Source organism: Vulpes lagopus, chromosome 7, assembly GCF_018345385.1.
Source record: "Vulpes lagopus strain Blue_001 chromosome 7, ASM1834538v1, whole genome shotgun sequence".
NCBI lineage: Eukaryota > Metazoa > Chordata > Mammalia > Carnivora > Canidae > Vulpes > Vulpes lagopus.
In genome coordinates this window covers 109,698,373-109,721,633 of record NC_054830.1, presented here as the reverse complement: position 1 = coordinate 109,721,633, position 23,261 = coordinate 109,698,373, and the positions used below count along the sequence as shown (strand labels likewise).

General features: G+C 37.0%; 1 protein-coding gene across 1 annotated transcript in view; it reads left to right on the top strand.

Moving 5' to 3' along the window:
- SEC24A (SEC24 homolog A, COPII coat complex component) overlaps nucleotides 1–22,787 on the top strand; it is a 63,559-nt gene extending 40,772 nt beyond the window's left edge. The window contains exons 12-23 of the mRNA XM_041762596.1: nucleotides 1,202–1,257; nucleotides 2,332–2,538; nucleotides 4,021–4,141; nucleotides 4,697–4,855; nucleotides 7,874–8,047; nucleotides 10,271–10,381; nucleotides 13,659–13,834; nucleotides 15,294–15,431; nucleotides 17,593–17,697; nucleotides 18,015–18,107; nucleotides 19,469–19,572; nucleotides 19,841–22,787. Coding sequence (XP_041618530.1) covers nucleotides 1,202–1,257; nucleotides 2,332–2,538; nucleotides 4,021–4,141; nucleotides 4,697–4,855; nucleotides 7,874–8,047; nucleotides 10,271–10,381; nucleotides 13,659–13,834; nucleotides 15,294–15,431; nucleotides 17,593–17,697; nucleotides 18,015–18,107; nucleotides 19,469–19,572; nucleotides 19,841–19,955 — 1,559 coding nt within the window. The 3' untranslated portion in view covers nucleotides 19,956–22,787. The remainder of the gene's footprint in view (nucleotides 1–1,201; nucleotides 1,258–2,331; nucleotides 2,539–4,020; nucleotides 4,142–4,696; nucleotides 4,856–7,873; nucleotides 8,048–10,270; nucleotides 10,382–13,658; nucleotides 13,835–15,293; nucleotides 15,432–17,592; nucleotides 17,698–18,014; nucleotides 18,108–19,468; nucleotides 19,573–19,840) is intronic.
- Nucleotides 22,788–23,261: the final 474 nt, after the last annotated feature.

Here is a 23,261-nt window from a genome sequence, read left to right as displayed (position 1 = left end):
TAATTTTAAAGAAACAGAAGAAAATCTAAATTTTAAAGAAAGAAACAGAAGAAAGCTAAACAATCACTGTAGATATTAAGTGTTTCAACTTATTTTGGGGGTATTTTTTTTTTTTACAAACATTAAAATGAGCCAATTTGACAAAAAACAATACCATGATATAGTAAGTGAGACTTCTTGTAATCCTTTACCACCACCCATAGTTTGGTTCCTTTTAAAGGAAGAGAATTTAATTCCTAAGTAAGAATAAATTTGAATCCAAAGGAGCTCATATGAAGTGGTCAGTTAGCGTATCTTCTGATTTACTTGATTTTGTAGTTCCATAAGTATAGGGGCTAATGGGGCCTTCTTTATGAGAGAGTATGTACTTTTTGAATGACAGAGGTATTGGTGGGCTAATGACTTTTTAAAAAATTATTTATGAAAGAGAGACCATGAGCACACAGAGGGAGATGGAGAGGGAGAGGCAGAAGCTGGCTCCCCGTTGAGGAGGGAGTCTGATGTGGGCTGCCCTGAGCTGAAGACAGATGCTTAACGGCTTAACCGACTAAGCTACCCAGGCGCCCCATGGGCTATATTACTTTTTCATAAAGAGACAGCATTCTTTTCTTTTTTTTTTTTTTTTTAAGATTTTATTTATTTATTCATGAGAGACACAGAGAGAGAAGCAGAGACATAGGCAGAGAGAGAAGCAGGCTCCCGGCAGGGAGCCTGATGTGTGGGACTTGATCCCAGGACTCCAGGATCACGACCTGAGCCAAATGCAGATGCTCAACCACTGAGCCACCCAGATGCCCCAAGACAGAGCATTCTTGTGTGTCATCTTAGTCAACATTTTTTTTTTTAATGCCAAGAGTGCTGGCTTTGAAGGCTAAGCAAGAATGGAAGGTAGGATTCTAAATTGTTGTCTTTAACCTAAGAAGCAGAGCACTTGTGTAAATCCATACTGTGTGCTTACAGATCAGTATTTTCTGATTAGGAGGCTATTTACCTTTTACATGCTAACATATAAGTTGCAACAAATACCTAAATCAGTGCTCCTTTGGTGGCATTTTGAACATAATTAAACAGTGCCAAATATAATAGAGGAGATTGCTTTTCTTTAAATTATGAGGGTGGTTAATTATTATCATCAGTGTTAAGTGTTTGGAGCATCTTTAACAATTAAGTTTTATTTAAAAATTTTTTATTTATTTTTCAGATGTTTTTATACCTATGCCAGAGAATTTATTAGTAAATTTAAATGAAAGTAAAGAGGTAAGTTAATTTTCTTATTTGACATATTTAATTGAAATACTGAAGGAAAATATTCTCCAAATATACTTTAAGTAAAGTTTTGTTTCTTTCTGAGACATTTCTAAGATGTGTAACATTTTATATTTGCTGTTAGTTAAAATTCATCAGATGAATAGCTCTTGAATTTACCCTTGAACAGATGGCTTTTAAGTCTAATGTAGCAAGATACTTGTAATAGGGTAGAAGATAAGCGTGTTTCATAAAGGAAACCTGCCTTGCCAGCCATTTGGGAAATTGGGAGGGTTGCTCAGATTAGCTTCTGGTCACTACATAGAAGCACTTTAGCTAGGCTGCTTTCAGTGCCCTTTGCTTTTCTGATTCACAGAGTGTCATTGGGGTCAGTTCAGAAGAAACTTATTACCTGCCTGGAAATTGCCATGACATAATACAGTGAGAGGTGAACAGAATGTGTCTGAAGGGGGGTTGTTGTCTACCCTGTACATGCATATATGCCGTAGGGGTAACATTTTAACTAGCAAGTCTATGGTCTCAGCTGTTGGCAACAGTGACTTCACAATAGTGTGAAGTACTTTTTTTTCCCTTTAACTCTCTTTATTTATAAAACCTAACCTGAATAGGTAGTTGTTTTTCATTTGTAGTGGTATTACTAGTTGGCAAATTTACTGGCTATCTTAGACTTTTCAATAGGGGAAGAGTTAAACTCACTTTGGAACTGAAAAGAATAAAGTGTGTAGAGGTGATTGAGAAGGCCATGTTTGATGGCATTAAAAGAAAACAAATCTCTAAACTGTGATGGTTCTTTTGGATACATTTTGGACTTATAGTCTTGCTGGACTACTGCATGTGCAAGAACTGTAAGGCCCCAATTTTGATTTGTCTTGCTTGCCAATTTATGATGTTGACTTAAAATGGCTTTCTTGTCATTTGACCAACTTCATTGTTTACTGTACTGTCTGTAGATTTTCTGACCATCATCATGATTCAGTGTCTTGTCTGCTGTATTAGTTACTGACTTTTTGTGGAAAAAATTTTTAATTGTTAATACCTTTGAGTTTTCTTGCTTTATTTTACAAGCTTGTTCAAGATTTACTGAAAACTTTGCCACAAATGTTCACCAAGACCCTGGAAACCCAGAGTGCCTTGGGTCCTGCACTTCAGGCTGCCTTTAAGCTGATGTCCCCAACTGGTGGTCGAATGTCTGTCTTTCAAACACAACTTCCTACTCTTGGAGTAGGAGCCCTGAGACCACGAGAGGAGCCCAACCAAAGGTCATCTGCTAAGGTTAGAAAGTCATCAAGTGTATGTTACCATATATGCTGGTGCTCTGCTCTGTCGCTTTGACCAAAAAACTTGTTTTTCATTTATTTTTCAGTTGTGGAGAGGAGGGAGTATAAGGAAATAGATAAAGCATGTTTTGCTGATGTTAAATTTTTTATTTTATTACACTTTGCACCTGATTCAGTCTTACCTTATTTTTGGACCTTAGCAAGCCATTAGCATTGCAGCCTGCCTTTGATGAGAAAGCCTGGCATTCTAAAGAATATGCCTGTTAGGAACTAAGTAGAATGTGGATGACCATTAATGAGTAGTCTGCCATATTGATTGCCATCGATTGCTTTTGAGTACCTTGTGTATATAAACGTAGTTTGAGATCTGTATTTTTCAAAAGATAATGAGAGTTGCTGTATGCTCTAATAATGACAGTGTCAGTCCTGGGGTCAGTCTGCCTAAATTCTACTTCTTTTTAGATGTAGGAGCTTGAAGAATTAGTTAATTTCTTTGCCCTTCTGTTTCCTTATGTTTTATTTATAAAGTGAAAGTAATGATAGTAGTTAAAAGGACTTGCTTCTTATAGTAATTCAAAGGACTAAATAGATATCACACATGAATTAATTAATTAATTAATTGATTAATTAATTAATTTTAAAGGTTTTATTTATTCATGAGAGAAGAGAGAGAGAGACACGCAGAGACACAGGCAGAGGGAGAAGCAGGCTCCATGCAGGGAGCCTGACATGGGACTTGATTCCGGGTCTCCAGGATCCCACCCTGGGCTGAATGAAGGTGGCGCTAAACCTCTGAGCCACTGGGGCTGCCCCACACATGAATTATTTAGAACAGTTTCTGGCATTCTAACTATTTAATAGATTATTGAAATTAGCATAATAGATGTATTTCTTTTTAAAACTAGAAAATAGAAATTCTTTAATTTTTTTTTAAAGATTTAATTTATTTATTTGTGAGAGGCAGAGACATAGGCAGAGGGAGAATCAGACTCCTCGCAAGGAGCCAATGCAGAACTTGATCCCGGACCCCGGGGTCATGCCCTGAGGTGAAGGTAGACTCTAAACCACTGAGCCACCCAGGTGTCCCGAAAATAGAAAATTATTAAGTAGTATGTTTTTTACTAAGAAAACCAAAAGAACATAAAGGATTTTTAGAATGCCCAACAATAATTGTTAACATTTTGGTGTATATATAGATAGGTTTTAAAATTTTATGACAAGGGGATCCCTGGGTGGCTCAGCGGTTTCACGCCTGCCTTTGGCCCAGGGCGTGATCCTGGAGTCCCAGGATTGAGTCCCGCATAGGGCTCCGGCATGGAGCCTGCTTCTCCCTCTGCCTGTGTCTCTGCCTCTCTCTCTCTCTCTCTATGTCTATCATAAATAAATAAAAATAAATCTTAAAAAAAGTAAATAAAGTTTTATGACAATTTAACAATTAAATTAATTTTTTTTCCTTTATGTAATTTATCATTAATAGGAAATTCACTTGACACCATCCACTGACTTTTATAAGAAATTAGCCTTGGATTGTTCTGGTCAGCAGGTTGCTGTGGACTTATTCCTTCTCAGTGGACAGTATTCTGATTTGGCTTCTCTGGGTGAGTTCTTCCTCATGACTATTTTTCTCAAATGAATGTGAAGATATTTATATGATGATATTCTAAATAAAGGACAAAGTGAAGGAATTTTTATTCCCTTGGGAGAGTTAGTCTATTAAAAACCTTTATTTATGGGGATCCCTGGGTGGCCCAGCAGTTTAGTGCCTGCCTTCGGCCCAGGGCGTGATCCTGGAGTCCCAGGATTGAGTCCCACGTCAGCAACCTGTGTGGAGCCTGCTTCTCCCTCTGCCTATGTCTCTGCCTCTCTCTCTTTCTCTCTCTCTCTCTCTCTGTGTCCCTCATGAATAAATAAATAAATAATAATAATAATAATAATAAAATCTTTAAAAAAACAAAAACCTTTTTTTCTTCTAAATGTGTATATATTTCTAAACATTTGTAATGGAAACATTTTTGTACTATTATTTAAAGGAATAAAAATTCTTTTTTTGGTTATACTTTGAGAGGCTAAGGAAAGATGGATTCAAAAACCAGTAGTTTTTTTCATGCAGTAATAGTTAATTGCAGAATTTAAGAAGTGTGTGTTTCTTCCAGGTTGTATTTCTCGGTATTCAGCAGGTAGTGTCTATTACTATCCTTCTTACCACCATCAGCAGAACCCAGTACAAGTGCAGAAATTACAGAAGGAACTACAGAGATACCTCACTCGAAAGATTGGCTTTGAGGCAGTCATGAGGATTCGGTGCACAAAAGGTGGGGGCACTATTTTTTTTTTTTTTTTTTACATTTACCTAGATGTTACTTTTGATACCAGTAAATATGCATTTTTATCTAGTCTTATTTCATAAGTTTTGGTCTTCTAAGATATTTTACTTAAACTGATGGAATATGCAATCAAGAATAGAGAGGGAGGGATCCCTGGGTGGCACAGCGGTTTGGCGCCTGCCTTTGGCCCAGGGTGCGATCCTGGAGACCCGGGATCGAATCCCACGTCGGGCTCCCGGTGCATGGAGCCTGCTTCTCCCTCTGCCTGTGTTTCTGCCTCTCTCTCTCTCTCTGTGTGACTATCATAAAAAAAAAAAAAAAAAAAAAGAATAGAGAGGGGAAAAAAAGGCATAGAGGGGCAGCCCAGGTGGCTCAGCAGTTTAGCACTGCCTTTGGCCTAGGACATGATCCTGGAGACCTGGGATCGAGTCCCCACGTCAGGCTCCCTGCTTCTCCCTCTGCCTTTGTCTCTTCCTCTCTCTCTCTCTCTCTCTCTCTCGAATAAATAAAATAAAATATTAAAAAAAAAAAAGAATAGAGAAGAATAGAGCCAGGGTACCTGGCTGGCTCAGTTGCTAAAGCATGCAACTCTTGATTTCACGGTTGTGAGTTCAAGTCTCACGTTGGGTGTGGAGCCTACTTAAAAAAAAAAAAAAAGAATAGAGAAGAAACAAAAGAAAATAGGGACTATTTTGAATGTACTGAAAGCCACTGCACTGTACACTGTATGTGTGATTTTTTATGATATGTGAATTATATCTCATTTAAAAATCCTATCTCCCTCCACCCCCACAACTAAATAAGCATGATTTTTATTCCATTTATTCCCAGTAATAGTGAAATGTCTTTTTTTTTTCAAAGTTATTTTTTTGTTGTGGTAAAATACACCTAATATAAAATTTACCATGTTAGCCATTTTTAAGTATGCAACTGAATGACATTAGGTATATTCTCATTGTTGTACAACCATTCCCACCATTCATCTTTAGAAGTAGCAGGTCTTTTAATTTGTGCTTCTCTCATTCTGTCCTACTACTGACACTTTGCCTCAGTGTTGCTTTGAAAATAGTCTGACAGTTTCAGAATGCTTTAATCCAGTTTGTTTTTCAGGATAGATGCCTAAGGCTGCTAAATGAGAACTATTTTCTTAGGAAAATGGGAAATAATTCTTGATATTTTATTCCTTTACATTATCAATCTGGTTCTACTCTTTTATTCAGATTTTATTTTATTTTATTTTTTAAAGATTTTATTTATTTATTCATAGAGACAGAGAGAGAGAGAGAGAGAGAGAGAGAGGCAGAGATACAGGCAGAGGGAGAAGCAGGCTCCACTCAGAGAGCCTGACGTGGGACTCGATCCAGGGTCTCCAGGATCACGCCCTGGGCTGCAGGCCGCTCTAAACCGCTGCGCCACTGGGGCTGCCCTTTATTCAGATTTTAAAATAAGGTTGTTCTTTAAGAGATGCAAAACAATCATTTTTTTTGAAGTGGAAAGATTTTATGAAATAGCTAGCCAATAGAAAGATATCCAACGATAAGGATCCACAGACCTGGCCACTAGCTAGATGTTGAAATCTGTTGGTCAAACCATGTGCCAAATGAAGTTCTCTGTTATCCATCACTGTAATAAAAAGAAAAAATGTTTGAGTGAAACAACTAACAATAAAGCATTTGTAATATCTTATGTAAGGTATCAAACCCTTCTCTAAGGTTGTCACATCTCCAAACAACTCCGATTGTAGTGTCACTCATAACCAATTAGTTACCGCGGTAGCCTTCTGTTTCTGCTTCTTTTTGTGATCTGATTGGCTGGCTATAGATTGGAGGTTCCCACGACCTCCTTCTTGGGTTCAATTAATTTGCTAGAGAAGCTTACAGAACTCAGAGATACATTTTATTTTCTAGGTTACTGGTTTATTATAAAAGGATAAAATTCAGACAGGCACTAAGGAGGGCACTTGATGGGATGAACACTGGGTGTTCACTATATGTTGGCAAATTGAATTTAAATTAAAAAATTAATTAAAAAAATAAAAGGATAAAATTCAGGAACATCCAGATTGAAGAGGAGATGTAAAAGGCAAGGTACAGAGAAGGGGCAAAGAAAGCCATAGAGCTTGTGTAGCTTCCATGTTCTCTCTGAATGCATTACTCTTCATATATCTCCATGTGTTCACCAATCTGGAAGCTTTCCAAAGGTCCCCAACCTACTGGGTTTTTTTTTTTTTTTTTAATTTTTTTTTTATTATTATTTATTTATGATAGTCATACGGAGAGAGAGAGAGAGGCAGAGACACAGGCAGAGGGAGAAGCAGGCTCCATGCACGGGGAGCCCGACGTGGGATTCGATCCCGGGTCTCCAGGATCGCGCCCTGGGCCAAAGGAAGGCGCCAAACCGCTGCGCCACCCAGGGATCCCCCTACTGGGTTTTTATGAAGGCTTCTTTACATAGTCATAGTTGAATAAATTATTGGTCATTAATGACTGATTGAACCTCCAGTTTATCTCTCCTCCCTGAAGGCTGTTGTTGGGGAACAGGTTGGACTGGAATTTCCAACCTTCTACTCATATGGTTGTGTCCTCTGGTAACCAACCAGCCCCTATCCTTTAGTTATGTAGGTGCTTTCCAAAGTCACTCCATCAACATAGCAAAAGACACTGTGGTGATTTTTGTTACTTAGGAAATTTTAAGAGTTTAGGAGCTCTGCGCCAGAAATGAGTGAAGATCAAGTACATATTTCTTATTATAAATCACAATATCACACCAAAACTTTTTTTTAAGTAGGCTCCACACCTAGTGTGGAGCCCTGTGAGGGTCTTGAACTCACAAGTCTCACATTAAGAGCTGAGCTGAAATTGAGTCGGATGCTTAACTGACGAAGCCACCAAGGTGTCCCTCACATCTAAAATTTTAAATTTACTCTCAGCCAATCTGATAAGTATATAATATACATATCTGTATATAGGTTTATATAAGTCATTTTGATAAGGTTTTCTCTTCTAGGTCTTTCCATTCATACTTTCCATGGGAACTTCTTTGTTCGGTCAACAGACTTACTGTCTTTGCCTAATGTAAACCCAGATGCTGGGTATGCAGTACAGATGTCTGTAGAAGAGAGTCTTACTGACACCCAGTTGGTTTCCTTTCAGTCTGCACTCTTGTATACATCCAGCAAAGGTGAGTGTGTTTTTTGTATCATTTCGTTTTTATCGTGGCAAAGACAGATAACATGAGGTCTACACTTTTAACAGATTTCTGAGTTTACAATCCAGTATTGTTAACTATAAATACAGTGTGTGGCAACAAAGGTAAGTTTTTTGATTTGGTCATGTATTCTTTGGCTTATAATAAATACCCCCTCTTTTGGAGATACTCATGTCTATTAAAACCAAAAGAGTATTTCTAATCTTAAAATCTTTGTTGCTTTCCCTGGTAAAGCTAAAACGTGTCATATTTATTTTCCTTAACCATTGTATTTAACAGATATTTACTGAGAGTCTTCTTAGTGTCAGACTGATTGTTTAGAAAAATCTTGGTATTGCCAGATTGTTTTTCAGAAAGGTACCACTTTGTGGTCCCATCAAGGGCCCTTTTTATTTCAGTCTCTGATTTTGTGTGTCTTTGTGTCTCTCTCTGTCTCTATGTTTAGTTGCTGTTATGATAAGCTAAACTTTTATTTTTTAAGATTGTATTTATTTGTCAGAGAGTACACACAAGCAGGAGGAATAGCACTCAGAGAGAGAAGCAAGCACCCCGCTGAGCAAGGAGCTCAATGTGGGACTCATCTCAGGATGCTGGGATTATGACCTGAGCTGAAGGCTGACTTTTAACCAAGCCACCCAGGCGTCCCTTAGGCTAAACATTGTATCTATTTTCTTTCCTGTCTGGAATAGAAACTCTAAACAAGGTTACTCTTTTTTGCAGATACTGTTTAGTCTTTTTAAAAGTAATTTGGGGGATCCCTGGGTAGCGCAGCGGTTTAGCGCCTGCCTTTCACCCAGGGCGCGATCCTGGAGACCCGGGATCGAGTCCCACGTCGGGCTCCTGGTGCATGGAGCCTGCTTCTCCCTCTGCCTATGTCTCTGCCTCTCTCTCTCTCTCTGTGTCACTATCATAAATAAATTTTTAAAAACTTAAAAAAAAAATAAAAGTAATTTGGGGGTGCCTGGGTAGCTCACTTGGTTAAGCCTCAACCTTCCACTCAGGTCATAATTCTGGGGTCCTGGGGTTGAGCCTTATGTCTGGCTTCCTGCTCAGGGTGAAGTCTGCTTCTATCTCTGTCCCTCCTACTGCTCATGCTTGAGTACACACTCTCTCTCTTCTTTCTCAATAAATAAAAATTTTTTAAAAAGTATATATGAGCTCCTTATATGTACATTTTCATCAGTCTTCATGTCTCAAGACAAGTAGGTTGTGAGTATATTGCGTATCATTTCTAGGTTTTTTTACTTGTTCTTTTTCAGTAGTTTTCAAGGTCTTGCTGCTTAGAAATTTTTAAAAGATTGACTTAATATTTGATATTTGATGATTGCCAAAAAGTTTTCATTTTTGTTTCTGTATTGGTTTTTGTTATTGTCGGTAATTACCAAAAAGAAAATACTATATTAAGTGATCTCTTTTAAAAATTGTTTTCTGTGTTTAAAGAAGAAAGTGTAAGATTTCTCTGGGCTTTAAATATCAAATCAGACTCGAAAACACATGTGGAAGTAGTGTTGTTGTAACATGTATATTCAAAGTTTTTATTAGGAAAAAAGATAAAGTAACCAAAAGGTTCAGAAAAGAGATTATTAGAAGGTAGTATGTTACCATCATTTAATTATCCCTTTTCAGTAATAACTTGAACAAAAAGAATTTTTGAGAGAAAGAGAGGGGGCATGTGTGCTCAAGTTGGGGGGTGGGGGGTGGGGGGTGGGTAAAAGCAGAGTTGGAGAGGAAGAGGCAGATTCCCTGCTGAGCAAGAAGGTGTGGATGCCTGTGCAGGGCTTGATCTGAGGCGCACCAAACAGAAATAATTTTGTAGCCAAATAATAAAAGGGATGAAACTTAAAAGTTTTATTCATTAAATATTTGATATTATTTCTGCATACTGAATAACCCTTTTTGGTTCTAAATTGAAAAGAAGTGATTTTTCCAAGGGACTTTAATATAAGTTTTCTAATGGAACGCCTGGGTAGCTCAGCAGTTTAGTGCCTGTCTTCGGCCCAGGGCATGATCCTGGAGTCTAGGGATCTGGGGATCAAGTCCCATGTCGGGCTCCCTGCATGGAGCCTGCTTCTCCCTCTGCCTGTGTCTCTGCCTCTCTCTCTCTCTCTCTCTCATGAATAAATAAATAAAATCTTTAAAAAAAGAGTTTTTTTAATGGAGTTGTGCCTTACTATCATTTATGTGTTTTCCCCAAAGGTGAAAGAAGAATTCGAGTTCATACTTTGTGTTTGCCTGTAGTTTCAACTCTGAACGAAGTCTTTCTGGGAGCTGATGTTCAAGCAATTTCAGGGTTATTGGCCAATATGGGTAAGAATTGTTATCAGCTATTATAAATATTTCACAAGTAATAACATTAGAAAAACTCATATAGTGTTATTTTCCTTAAAATATGTAGCTTTACGGGGCGCCTGGATGGCTCCGGGTTGGGTGCCTGCCTTTGGCTCAGGTTGTGATCCCTGGATCTGAGATCAAGTCCCGCATCGGGCTCCCTGCAAGGAGCCTGCTTCTCCCTCTGCCTATGTCTCTGTCTCTCCTCTCAATCTGTGTCTCTCATGAATAAATAAATAAATCTTAAAAATAAATAAATATGTAGCTTTAAATAACTAACTACTTGAATGAAAGGATCTGTTGTAGGTAACCTTATTTATTTATATATTTATTTTAATGTTTTATTTATTTGTTCATGAGAGACACACACAGAGAGAGAAGCATACACACAAGACAGAGGGAGAAGCAGGCTCCATGCAGGGAGCCTGACGTGGGACTGGATCCCAGGTCTCCAGGATCAGGCCCTGGGCTGAAGGCGGCGTGCTAAACCGCTGAGCCACCCGGGCTGCCCGGTAACCTTATTTAAAAAAATTTTTTAACAACTATTGAAAAATAGTTTACCATGTCATATAACCCATTTTAAGTATATGACCCTACTATTTATAGTATATTTATAGAATTGTGTGGCTATCACCTCAATCTGATTTTAGAACATTTTTATTATCCCAAAAGAACCTCATGCGCATCAGCAGTTACTGGCCTCCTTCCTCCTCCATCCCTCACTGACCTCAGGGAGCTACTAAACTACTTTCTGTCTCATAATCTGCCTATGATGGACTTAAATAACCATATTTTACTTAATGTTCAATGCTAGTAGTGAATAGCTTTTTTATGAGCTCTGTAACTTGGATTTACAAGAGAGTTTGAACTGTAAAAGATCCTTAGACTTGCAATTCAGGATAGAAAATCAGTTTACTCTCACACATAAATGTGCAGCCTTGGTCAGATCACATGAGCTAAGAGAAAATTTACTGATAACTTCAAACTTCACCTCTTTATTTCCATATCAGATAGAGTTGCCTCCTTAAATTTTCCTTTTTTTCCCTAAAGGGAAAGTTTCTTTTTTTAAATATTTTATTTTATTTATTCATGAGAGACACAGAGTGAGAGAGGCAGAGACGTAGGAAGATAAGAGAGGCAGAGACGTAGGAAGAGGAAGAAGCAGGCTCTATGCAGGAAGCCCTATGTGGGACCTGATCCTGGGATTCCAGGATCACGCCCTGAGCCAAAGGTAGATGCTTAACCACTGAGCCATTCGGGCATCCCTCTTTTTCTTTTTTGGCCCCTTTTTACATACGTAGAACTTAACATCATTTTGGTTTTTTTGTTTTGTTTTTAAAGATTTTATTCATTCATTCATTCATTCATTCATTCATTCATTGAGAGACAGAGAGAGAAAGAAAGAGACAGAGACGTGGCAGAGGGAGAAGCAGGCTCCTTGCAGAAAGCCTGATGTGGGACTTGATCCCAGGACTCCGGGATCATGCCCTAAGCCAAAGGCAATGCTCAACTAGTGAGCCATCCAGGTGTCCAACATCATTTTGGTTCTTATTTTTTTCTCCTTCAGGAAAGATGCCATTGGGGTCCATTTGCTTCAAACTCAAATCTGCCTGCCTGTAGTAGGAATAATCACCCATTTTCTTGAATTTCCTATTGGGAAATTCTTTCTTTATTGAAGCCCGATAAAGAATCCAACCCCAGGGGATCCCTGGGTGGCTCAGCGGTTTAGCGCCTGCCTTCGGCCCAAGGCATGATCCTGCAGTCCTGGGATCAAGTCTCGCATTAGGCTCCCTTCGTGGAGCCTGCTTCTCCCTCTGCCTGTGTCTCTGCCTCTCTCTCTCTCTCTCTCTCTGTGTGTGTCTCTCATGAATAAATAAATAAAATCTTGAAATTAAAAAAAAAAGGAATCCAACTCCATATAAGTCTTATACACTGTTTAAAGATGTGACCTAAGAATTTGAGGGTCACTGCCTTTATATTTTGTTGAGCTAATGCTTTTTAGTAATTGTATGATCATTATTATCATCAATAAGAACTGTTTCAAAAAAAAAAAGAACTGTTTCAGTTAATATTTGTAGATTAAAAAATTTTTCACGACAATTTACTTAACAGGTGTTAGTTATGTTACTAAATTTGGCTTATCCCAACATGCACATTTTTTCACATTTTATCAAAATCTTGAAAATCAGGAAGTCTTCAATTAAAGTCTTAAGAGTTACTATTGGGGCACCTGGGTGGGGTCAGTCTGTTAAGCATCCATCTCTTGTTCTCAGCACAGGTCTTGATCTCAGAGTCATGATGAGTTCAAGCCTTGTGATGGGCTCCACATACAGTGTGGAGCCTACTTTAAAAAAAAAAAAGTGCTACTGTTGACCAGGTAACAGTGGTCTTTTTTCTTTGCTATGCACAAATTTGGTCATAGGAGTTAATAACCTCACTTTATTGATTGTATTTTTGAGAGCACATGAATTGAGTTTAGTTGTAGTTTGAGAAGTCTTCAAAACAATAATAGTGCTCTTAGTATTTTTATTTATTTATTTATTTATTTGTTTATTTATTTATTTATTTAGATTTATTTATTTACTCAGAGAGAGAGAGGGAGAAAGGCAGAGACACAGGCAGAGGGAGAAGCAGGCTCCACGCAGGAAGCCCGACACGGGACCTGATCCCGGGTCTCCAGGATCACACCCCAGGCTGCAGGAGGCGCCAAACCGCTGCGCCACCGGGGCTGCCCAGTGCTCTTAGCATTTAAAAAAGGTTGTTTTTTTTAGAAAATTTTTTTTCAAGTTTGCAGAAATGCATAGAAACAGAAGCGTAACAGGGGATAAGAATCATCTAAGTAGCTAAGAGGTCTTTCAATAAACATAAAATCCTCTGTGAAGAAAGCATGTGTTTTTAGTTGCAATTTTTTCTTTCTCTGTGGTATATAAAAGATCTATAATTATAAACGTTATAATGGATTATAATTAATAACATCTTAGATCCAACAAGATACAGTTTTCCCATTTTACAGATAGGAAAACAGACTCATAAAGGTTAGATCCCTTGCCATATTGTCATACAGGTAGGAAATAGAGATACATTTTGATTCTTCAAATTATGGGCTTTTAACTGCTGCTATGCTTGTGTCCTTATATATGTAATAAATTGGTGAGAGATTTTGTATAATTAAAAAAAATTATATATCTTCTATCCTTAATAGTGGGATAGCTAAACTCTCTTTTCTCTTGTTTGTCCCTACCTCCAACTCTGTTAGCTGTTGACAGATCTGTGACTGCCAGTCTGAGTGATGCTCGGGATGCCCTAGTGAATGCCGTCATAGACTCTCTTTCAGCTTATCATTCTTCAGTCTTAAGTAGCCAGCAGCCTGGACTCATGGTTCCCTTTTCTTTGCGGCTTTTCCCACTCTTTGTGTTGGCTCTCCTTAAACAGGTAAGAGAATCAAAATCAGAAACTAAGACAGTAAAAATGTAAATAACTCAAATTTTTATCCTGTGAATGACTAAACACTGTATGTTTAACTGTAAGCCAGTTAACTTTTCTGAAGTCAGTGACTTTGACTTTTATTCAAATCTTGAAAGAAATCAAAGATGCCAATGATGATCAGTTTCCCAGTTTTCCAAAAAAAAAAAAGAGCTGTATATTTTATTGCTTATGCAAAAAGTCACAGATAAAACTCTTCTTTTAGCTTTTTCCTGCTTTCTACAGTATTTCAGCCACATACTACTTCTTAATCGTAGATATGCCTTCTCATATCTGTGTACTTATTTCCATACTTGCATTGTACTTTCCTATTCCTATGTTTGAGCTCAAATGTTCCTCTCTGGCAGTTGCCTTTCTTTCTATGATCTTATAGAGTTTTTCATTTGATATTTATTACTTATCTCCCCTGCCTGCTGTTTGCCCCTACTGCTGGCTCTCCCTTCTCCCCACCGTCCAAAAAAGAAAGGCAACTAGGCAAGTAGAGGAGGCTTATTTTTCCAAGCTTGTATACTTAGGATAACCTTCCCTTATAAATTTTATTAAAAAGTTCATGTTAATAAATCACCTGGGAGAGGATCCTAGATTCTAAAATTGATGAAAACTACTCTGATCTTGTCAATTTGTATAATCTTCTGAACTCCAGGATTGACCTGTCTGGTGTATGTCATCTCTTCTAGGTGAGAAGGGCAACCCTACTCATCCTATTAGGATCAACTTGTAGTTTCTGTAACCCAAATTATATATTTCTACTTCTGAATATGATGTTAATGTACAGAAATTACATATATACTTAAATTTTAACATTTAAAAAGATCTGCTTTTCCCTCCTTAGGTCTTTTCTTAAAAGCTGTCCTGTCACTGAGGCTTATTTTTCTGAGCAATGTTCTTTAGCCAACCTAACCTACATTCTTACTTCTCTTCCTGCCCTTATTTTTCTCCGTAGCATTTAACACTGACCCATGAATATTTTGCTTATTTATAACTTAGTAGGCTTCTCACAGGGAGCCCGATGCAGGACCCAATCCCCAGACCGCGATCACACCCTGAGCCGAAGGCAGGCACTAAACTGCTGAGCCACCCAGGCGTCCCTATTATTTAGATTTTTATATCACTATACCTCTATGGCAGATAGAGTATTTAGATATATTTCACTGATTAGAAAACACTAGAGAGATCTAATGACTTTGCCATAGTCAGGTGGTTAATTTCTTTCAGGTGGGGATATAGTCACATTTTTTAATAGATGGGCAACTTCTTAAAAGATACTTAACAGAACGAATTAAAAGAATAACAGTAAATTTGCTAATTCTGCCTGAAAATTTTGTTTTAACATCTGATATTTGCAAAGCTTTGTATTTGTTATTAAATACCCTTTTTTTTTTTGATGAGCAGTGGTTTTCTGTTACAGAAATCGTTTCAGACTGGGACAAATGCACGTCTGGATGAACGCATTTTTGCCATGTGTCAAGTGAAAAATCAGCCTTTGGTTTACCTTATGCTCACAACTCATCCCACTTTGTATAGAGTTGACAATCTCTCAGATGAGGTAAGATTACTTTTTTAGTGACTTTTTCTTAGAGGTTCATAAGCTTAATTATACTAAGTCCCTTGTAGAAATGAGGAAAGTTTTGTTTTGCTTTTAAAGATTTATCTAGGGACACCTGGGTGGCTCAGCGATTGAGCGTCTGCCTTTGGTTCAGGGCCTGATCCCAGGATCTAGGATTGAGTCCCGCACCAGGCTGCCTGCGGGGACCCTGCTTCTCCCTCTGCCTGTATCTCCACCTCTCTCTGTGTGTCTCTCATGAATAAGTAAATCTTTAAAAAAAATAATAAAGATTTATTTTTTTTTTACTCATTTTACAGAGAGAGAGCACAGCACGTGTGCATGTGAGTGTGGGGGTGGGAGGTGGCCAGAGTGAGAGAGAGTCTCAAACGGAGTCCATACTGAGCGTGGAGCCCATTTCAGGACAGATCACAACCTAACCTGAAACCAAGAGGTGGACAGTCAACCGACTGCACCACTCAAGCGTCCCAGTAAAGTTTTGTTTCTTAAAGCTATTAATTCTATTCCTTTGGTAGATCTGTGTAAGGAAATCTTGGTTTGAGGAAGCTCTGAGAATAGAACCTCCTTTCTTACTAAAATATTATTTAAGATATAAAAGTAATAAACTTTGTTAAGACAGATCTCTATAGCAGATCTAAGTAAATGAATAGATAATCAAATTGACCCTGATTTATTTATTTAAACAAATTGATCTGGAGTGTCCTGAGAGTGGAATTACATCTGAAAGCCCTAAGTCAGTATTGAGTTTAATAGTATTCTTGAATTAAAGAAAAAAATATTTAAGTTGTAACATTATTTGCCCCCTTTTTTCCTTTCTTTTCTTTTCTTTTTTTTGGAAGGTCCCACCGAGATATTATTTGCCCTTATTAGGAAATTTAACCTGAGTTAAAGTCACATGCATAAAATGTTAAATCATAATCTTTTTTCTAAAATTGTGATCAAGTTAGGATATACATATTAGAAGTAATATTTTGGTTAAAAACCTTACAAAATTTAAAGAATTTAAGATGTCTTACATACATCAAGGACAAATTACCTATGAAATATGAGGTTTCAGGCAGCCCGGGTGGCTCAGTGGTTTAGTGCCACCTTCAGCCCAGGGCGTGATCTTGGAGACCCGGGATCGAGTCCCACATCAGGCTCCCTGCATGGAGCCTGCTTCTCCCTCTGCCTGTGTCTCTGCCTCTCTCTCTCTCTGTCTCTCATGAATAAATAAATAAAATCTTAAAAAATTAAAATTATGACTGCATTTGGGATGCCTGGGTGGCTCAGAAGTTGGGCGCCTGCCTTCGGCCCAGGGTGTGATCCTGGAGTCCCGAGATCGAGTCCCGCATTGGGCTCCCTGCATGGAGCCTGCTTCTCCCTTACCTGTGTCTCTGCTTCTCTCTCTCTGTCTCTCATTAATAAATAAATAAATAAAAATCTTAAAAAACAATTTGACTGCTTTTAACTATGTCAACAAAAAATTATTGGAATGCAAAGGTCAGAGTTTGCAAACTGGAAGTCGCTCTGAAGGAGAAAGTCACCACAGGGTTAAATAGGCAAAAGCTCCAAGTTCTGTGTCCTTTGGGACCTCTGACTGAGGTCCCAAACTATAGCTTCAGGAGCAGAATGACAAGCTGTATATAATTCAGTATTTCTGGTAGCAGCTTCAAGATATGGTAGCAGCTCCAGCTGATAAGATGTGTGGCAGCAAATTGTGCTGAATTTTGTGTGGGCTTGTCACCTCAGACTATGTTGTTGACTGGTTTTGTTCTCCATGGTCATTTGGCCTGATTGAAAGTTTATTTTTTCTCCCTTGACATGGGGGAATGCATCTTGTCAGCTCTTGTTGTCTAATTATTGGGGTATTTTGTTCTTCAGTTGTATCTAAAAGCTTTAACTTTTGGGGGGCACCTGGGTGGCTCTGTCAGTTAAGCATCTAACTCTTGATTTCACCTCAGGTCATGATCTCACAATTGTGAGATCAAGTCCTGCATTGGGCTCCACACTCAGTGGGGAGTCTGCTTGAGATTTTTTTTTTGCTCCCTTTCCCTCTTTTCCTCCCCCCTTTCTCTCTCTCTCTCTCTCTCTCTCTCTCTCTCTCTCTCTCTCTCAAATTAATAAAGTCCAAAAGCTTTAATTTTTTTGCTTAAATCCTCAGGGGGCACTCAACATCAATGATCGCACCATACCTCAGCCACCTATTCTTCAGCTTTCCGTGGAGAAGCTGAGCAGAGATGGAGCTTTCCTCATGGATGCAGGCTCTGTGAGTAGTCTGATTGATCGGGATCCTTCCCTCTACATACTATTATACGTTCATTCACTTTAGTATCTCTTTTCCTGAACAGATTATTTGCTACTTAATCTATTTTTGTATGAGCTACCTTCTCCCTCTATAACCTCTTTTCATGCCAAGCATAAAAGTCTCATCATGGTAAAAAGTAATTATTAGTTCAGCTGAAATCTGTATAATCTTACTAAACATACTCTTCATTTTGATCTTTTAAAACATACTCAGTGGTAAAGGTGAATCAGCAGCTCACTGTTGTGTGTGTCTCAAAATAATTTTCTTCCTGTTGCCAGGTGCTGATGCTTTGGGTTGGAAAAAATTGTGGACAAAATTTTCTCAGCCAGGTTCTAGGAGTTCAAAACTATGCATTAATTCCACAGACTATGGTAAGACTTTTTTATTATAGTGATTGTGGTAGACTTTTTTTTTTTTTTTAAGATTTTATTTACTTATCCATGAGAGACACAGATTGAGAGGCAGAAACATAGGCAGAGGGAGAAGCAGGCTCCCTGCGGGGAGCCCGATTCGGGACTTGATCCCAGAACCCCAGGATCATGACCTAAGCCAAAGGCAGATGCTCAACCACTGAACCACCAAGATACCCCTAATTTTCACTTTTAAAGTTAGAATTAGGGGTGCCTAGGTAGCTCATTTGGTTAAGCATCTGACTCTTGGTTTCAACTCAGTTCATGATTTCAGGGTCAGTCTGCGTGCTCAGTGGGTAATCTGCTTCTCTCTTCCCTCTCTCATTATCTATCTGTCTGTCTGTCTGTCTATCTTTTTTTTTTAAAGGTATAATATGGGTAGCCCAGGTGGCTCAGCGGTTTAGCGCCGCCTTCAGCCCAGGGCCTGATACTGGGAACCGGGGATCAAGTCCCACGTCAGGCTCCTTGCATGGAGCCTGCTTCTCCCTCTGCCTTTGTCTCTGCCTCTCTCTCTCTGTGTCCCTCATAAGTAAATAAATAAAATCTTTAAAAAAAATAAATAAAAAGGTATAATATTAAAATTAGAATTGATTATAACATGGTATTATTTAGTATCATATATTTTAGACCCTACTATCAATTTGTCCCCAACATTGGAATATGTATTTTATGTTAGTGCTTTTTCATATTTATGGGTTTAACTCCATTCACAGAAGTCATTAGGAAATCATGTATTTAAAAGATGTTTGTGTCAGGAGTATAGCTGGAATAAGCACTATCTTTAAAGCTGTAAATAAAACTATTGGCTTGGTTGACAAGGCATTTTAGGTAATGACGTAAATAATTGTCATATTTGTAATAACTGCCTGAATGAATCAGTTAATTTTAGATGTCATAATAAAATGAAGATTGTCATAATAAAATTGAAGATGGATTTCTTCTGGATCAGGGCTCAGTAAAGTGTGCCAAAGTTTTTGTCAATAAAGTTTTATTGGAACATAGCTGTGTCCATTCACTTATGTATTGTCTATGGCTCTGTAGTGGAACATTGGCAGAGTTGTGTATTGCAGCAGAGACCAAATGACGTGCAAGCCTAAAGTATTTCTGTTGTTTGGCCTTTTCAGAAGTTTGCCTACCCCTTACTAGAAAACTGTGATATACATACTCCCAGGCCCCTTTCCCTAAGACCTCCTAAGTCAATCTTGCAGTTCAGCAAGATCTCCAGGTGAATAATATACATGATAAAGTTTGAGAAGCACTGTAAATGATGCATTAACTATGTGATTCAAGTAAGTTGGATATTGCTGGTTTTTGTTTAATAGACAGATCTTCCAGAACTTGATACACCAGAATCTGCCAGAATAATAGCATTCATCTCTTGGCTTAGAGAGCAGAGACCATTTTTCCCCATACTTTATGTAATAAGGTAAGTTGTATTTTTTGTTTGCTAATTGGGAAATAATTTATTTAGTTTTACAAGGACCTATTTTGAGTTATAGTTACCCATGACATATTGCTTGAGGAAACCCTTTAGAAAAGAAAGAAAGAGAATGTTCAGTAAATATTACTCAATTTTGCTTTCTGTTCAGTTACTAGCAAAGAGTATGTTAAAAGCATCATGACAATGGACAAATCCACTGTTTATTTTACTATTGCATTTTATGTAATGAATATATTTTTGTCTTATTCCACAGGGATGACAGTCCAATGAAAGCAAACTTCCTTCAAAACATGGTAGAAGACAGAACAGAATCTGCATTATCATATTATGAATTCCTTTTGCATATACAACAACAAGTGAACAAATGAATAAATGAAGATATTTGACTTAAAGTCATGATAATGCAGAACACCTGAGAATGTGTAATACCTTCCTTTTCTGTTAGGTTTGTGGACTAATGTGATGATTATATGTTCTCACTGTGATTGCAACAAACTATAGCAAATAAAGGACCACAACAGAGAATCAAACATGCAACTCTGAAATACTGTATTTTTCAAATCAAAATAGATCTACATACAATTGATTGGATACTTTTTTTTCCTTTGCTGCCAATAATGTTTGAGTTGTTATGGATTTAAATAGGATGAGACAATATTGCAGAGGCAAAGTAAATTTTGTAAAATAAAGACTTCTGTGTTTCAAATGTATATTTCTCATTTTTTCCTGAAATTTTGGCTGCTACATTTAAAACCTCACAAGACTTAGTGTTGCAGGGATGTTACCAATTCATTGATAATGATCTTTTTAAAATCAAAAAGTTTCAGAAGTAAATAGTATGTAGAAAACTAGAACCCATCCCCCATACCTGTATTGTTTTTTTTTTATATAAGGAAGAAAAAGGATCATGTTAACTAAAGCTAGAGTAAACTCACTCTAGTTTGAGAAGAAAAATATGAAATAATACAGTCAAGCTTTAAAATCTATCAGTATTCTCTATACTTGAAGAACAAAGTCACTTTGATTTGAAGTGAAAACTAAGTGGTTTTCTGATGTGATGTGACTGCAGAAGACTTGTTTGGACACACTATCATGTTCTGCAGTGAAAAGAATCAGCTGTCTTCATAAATATATTGGGACTGGCAATGATAATAGGGAGATGAGAAACTGATTATCTTGATTCTTGAAATGGGCTTTGGTTCATTTCTGCTCTGTGATGTACAATAAAAGTGTTATATTATTGGTGAATTGATGAATTAAAGGTTTTTAAAATTCTGTCTCATGCATCAGTAACATTTTTCTAAGGAGTTTAATAATTGAAAGCCACTCATAAGCTATTTATTCTTGGATATTAAAACTTATTAAAGCATGAATGCTGCTTTTGATTTGGTGGATATTAAGATTACACAAATCCAATATATTGAAGTTATGGTAGAAACTTGATTTCTGAACATGCTCAAGAGACTGCTTTTTTGATTGAGCCAGAGAAATATTATAGTCAAAACCATTGAGTGGATTTTGTTTACAAATAGATAAACATTTGTATATTTAAAGTGCTGTGGTAGGATATCTTAAAAGAGTTTGGCTCATTTTTCACAGATTCACCTTGTCTTGTATAAACTTCTTAAAGTACAAGTTGTTCAGTGTGTAATACTTGATGAAAAGATTTTTGTTTCTTTGTTTCAATGGGTTAGAAAAATGTGTTTACAATCTTGGTCTCATACGATCACCAATGAAATAGTAACTTTCAAGTTTACATCAGTATGAGCTGACTTTAACTGAGTTGTTGGGGGATATGGAAGAAGCAGGTCCCATTGGAGTATACACTACTACCTGCCTGCTGGATCAGACTAACTGGGTTTTTTAGGAATATCATCTCCCTTAAGCAGTGTTAAGATTTCTCTTCAGTATGTGAGTGGTGCATTGAACTGGAAATTTTCTTGAAAGCTGCTTCATTGATTAGGAAGCAATTTTCACATCGTAGCAAATTAAAATAAATTTCTATTTTCCCCTCTTTTAAAGAAACAGTCATCCTTGTGCACTGATTGATGTTTCTTAAAATAACTAAAATTCTCTTCTTAATGTGAATTGTAAATGTTATTTGTAGGTCCTTTCTTAATAGTAGTGAAGAATCTTCCAGAGGGAAAAGTTTGTGCTTCTAGGGACAATAACCTTCCTTGTGCCTCACTTCATCCCCGAGTGGGTAGGACTCTTGTTATTGCCACACATGCTTTTTTAGTATAGTTCACAAATTTACTTTTAAAATTTCACTTTAAAAATGATTTTCGATAGTGTATAACATGTGCAATCTAGAATAATTTTATAATAGGTCATAAACACAATTTTAGTTAAGATTCGTAATATTTGTTCTCTGGATAATGAGGGAATGAATGAACCTTTTGGAGATATTGATAGTAAGTAATTATTTTTTGTAATATTGAATGTTTTTTTTAGTTTTTTTTTGTTTTGCAGTAGGGCACTACCTGCTATCTCATCTTGTATTACTTTTTAATGTAAAGCAACTAATATTTACACTATGCCATATTTTTTTTTATTGTAGTTGTAAATTATGAAAGATCCTTGAATTTTCTACAGATCTACAACAACTAAAGTACAGACAAGGGCAATCTTGGTATTTAAATCTGAGCATGGCAATTCTACCATAAAAAGTACTCTATTTTTCTAATTTCTAGGATTTTTAAAATAACATTTCTGTATGTCTGACATATTAATATTCACTCAAGCTGTGTACCTTTTAGTTTGCATATATTTCATTGTTTTAATTTAATGTATTGAGTCTAACAGACTGTTTCACAATAATTAGAACAAAAGATTTATTTCTTCTAATCAAAGATGCGTAACAGCTATTATCTAGGGGACCATCAAATGTGATTTCAAGATTTTGTTAACTTTCAAATATAATCCTTATATAGAAATTTTAATTTTGTAAAGTAGTGTATAATATTGTAACATTAAATTCTTGTTCTCAAATTCAAATATGTATTGATCTTCAATGTGCTGTGTTAAATCTTGCTTCTCTTAACTATTAGAGACAAGATTTGTCTTCCTTTTTACAGTTTGTAATTTTCACTGTTTTATTCCTGTAAAAAGAAACAGTCATTTGTAACCCATGCAAATAATCGTTTGAACTGTGCTAACTTATCAATTTGGCTATTCAATAAAGTTATTGAAAGAGCTTACATATAGTGACTAATTTTTTAAAGGGATATGAATACCTGCTAGTCACTGAATTGTGCCATGTTTTACATTCAAGTCAACGGAAGGCTATTGCGGAAAGCACTTTGAATCTAAGCTGGTGTCTGGGATGTCATAAACCAAATTCTTGGATGCTCACTCCTCAAGGATTGGTGGGTTTAAGATTCTAGATTGAAAGGGGTTGTTTTTGTTTTTTAAAATTCTTGACATGTTTAAGATACTACTCCGTTGTCTTCTGGACCCTTTGGTTATTGATAAGATGCCTACTGTCAACCTGATTGTTATTTTGAAGATAATCTGTTAGCTTTCAAGATTTTTCTTTTTTCCTTAATATTCTATAGTTTGGCTACTTTGAGTTTATAGTTTATAGTGCTTGTTTTTCAGAGCACATTTTAATCTGAAAATCCTCATGTATCTTGATATCTGGAAAATTCTCAGCTGTTTATTTTTTTAAGTGA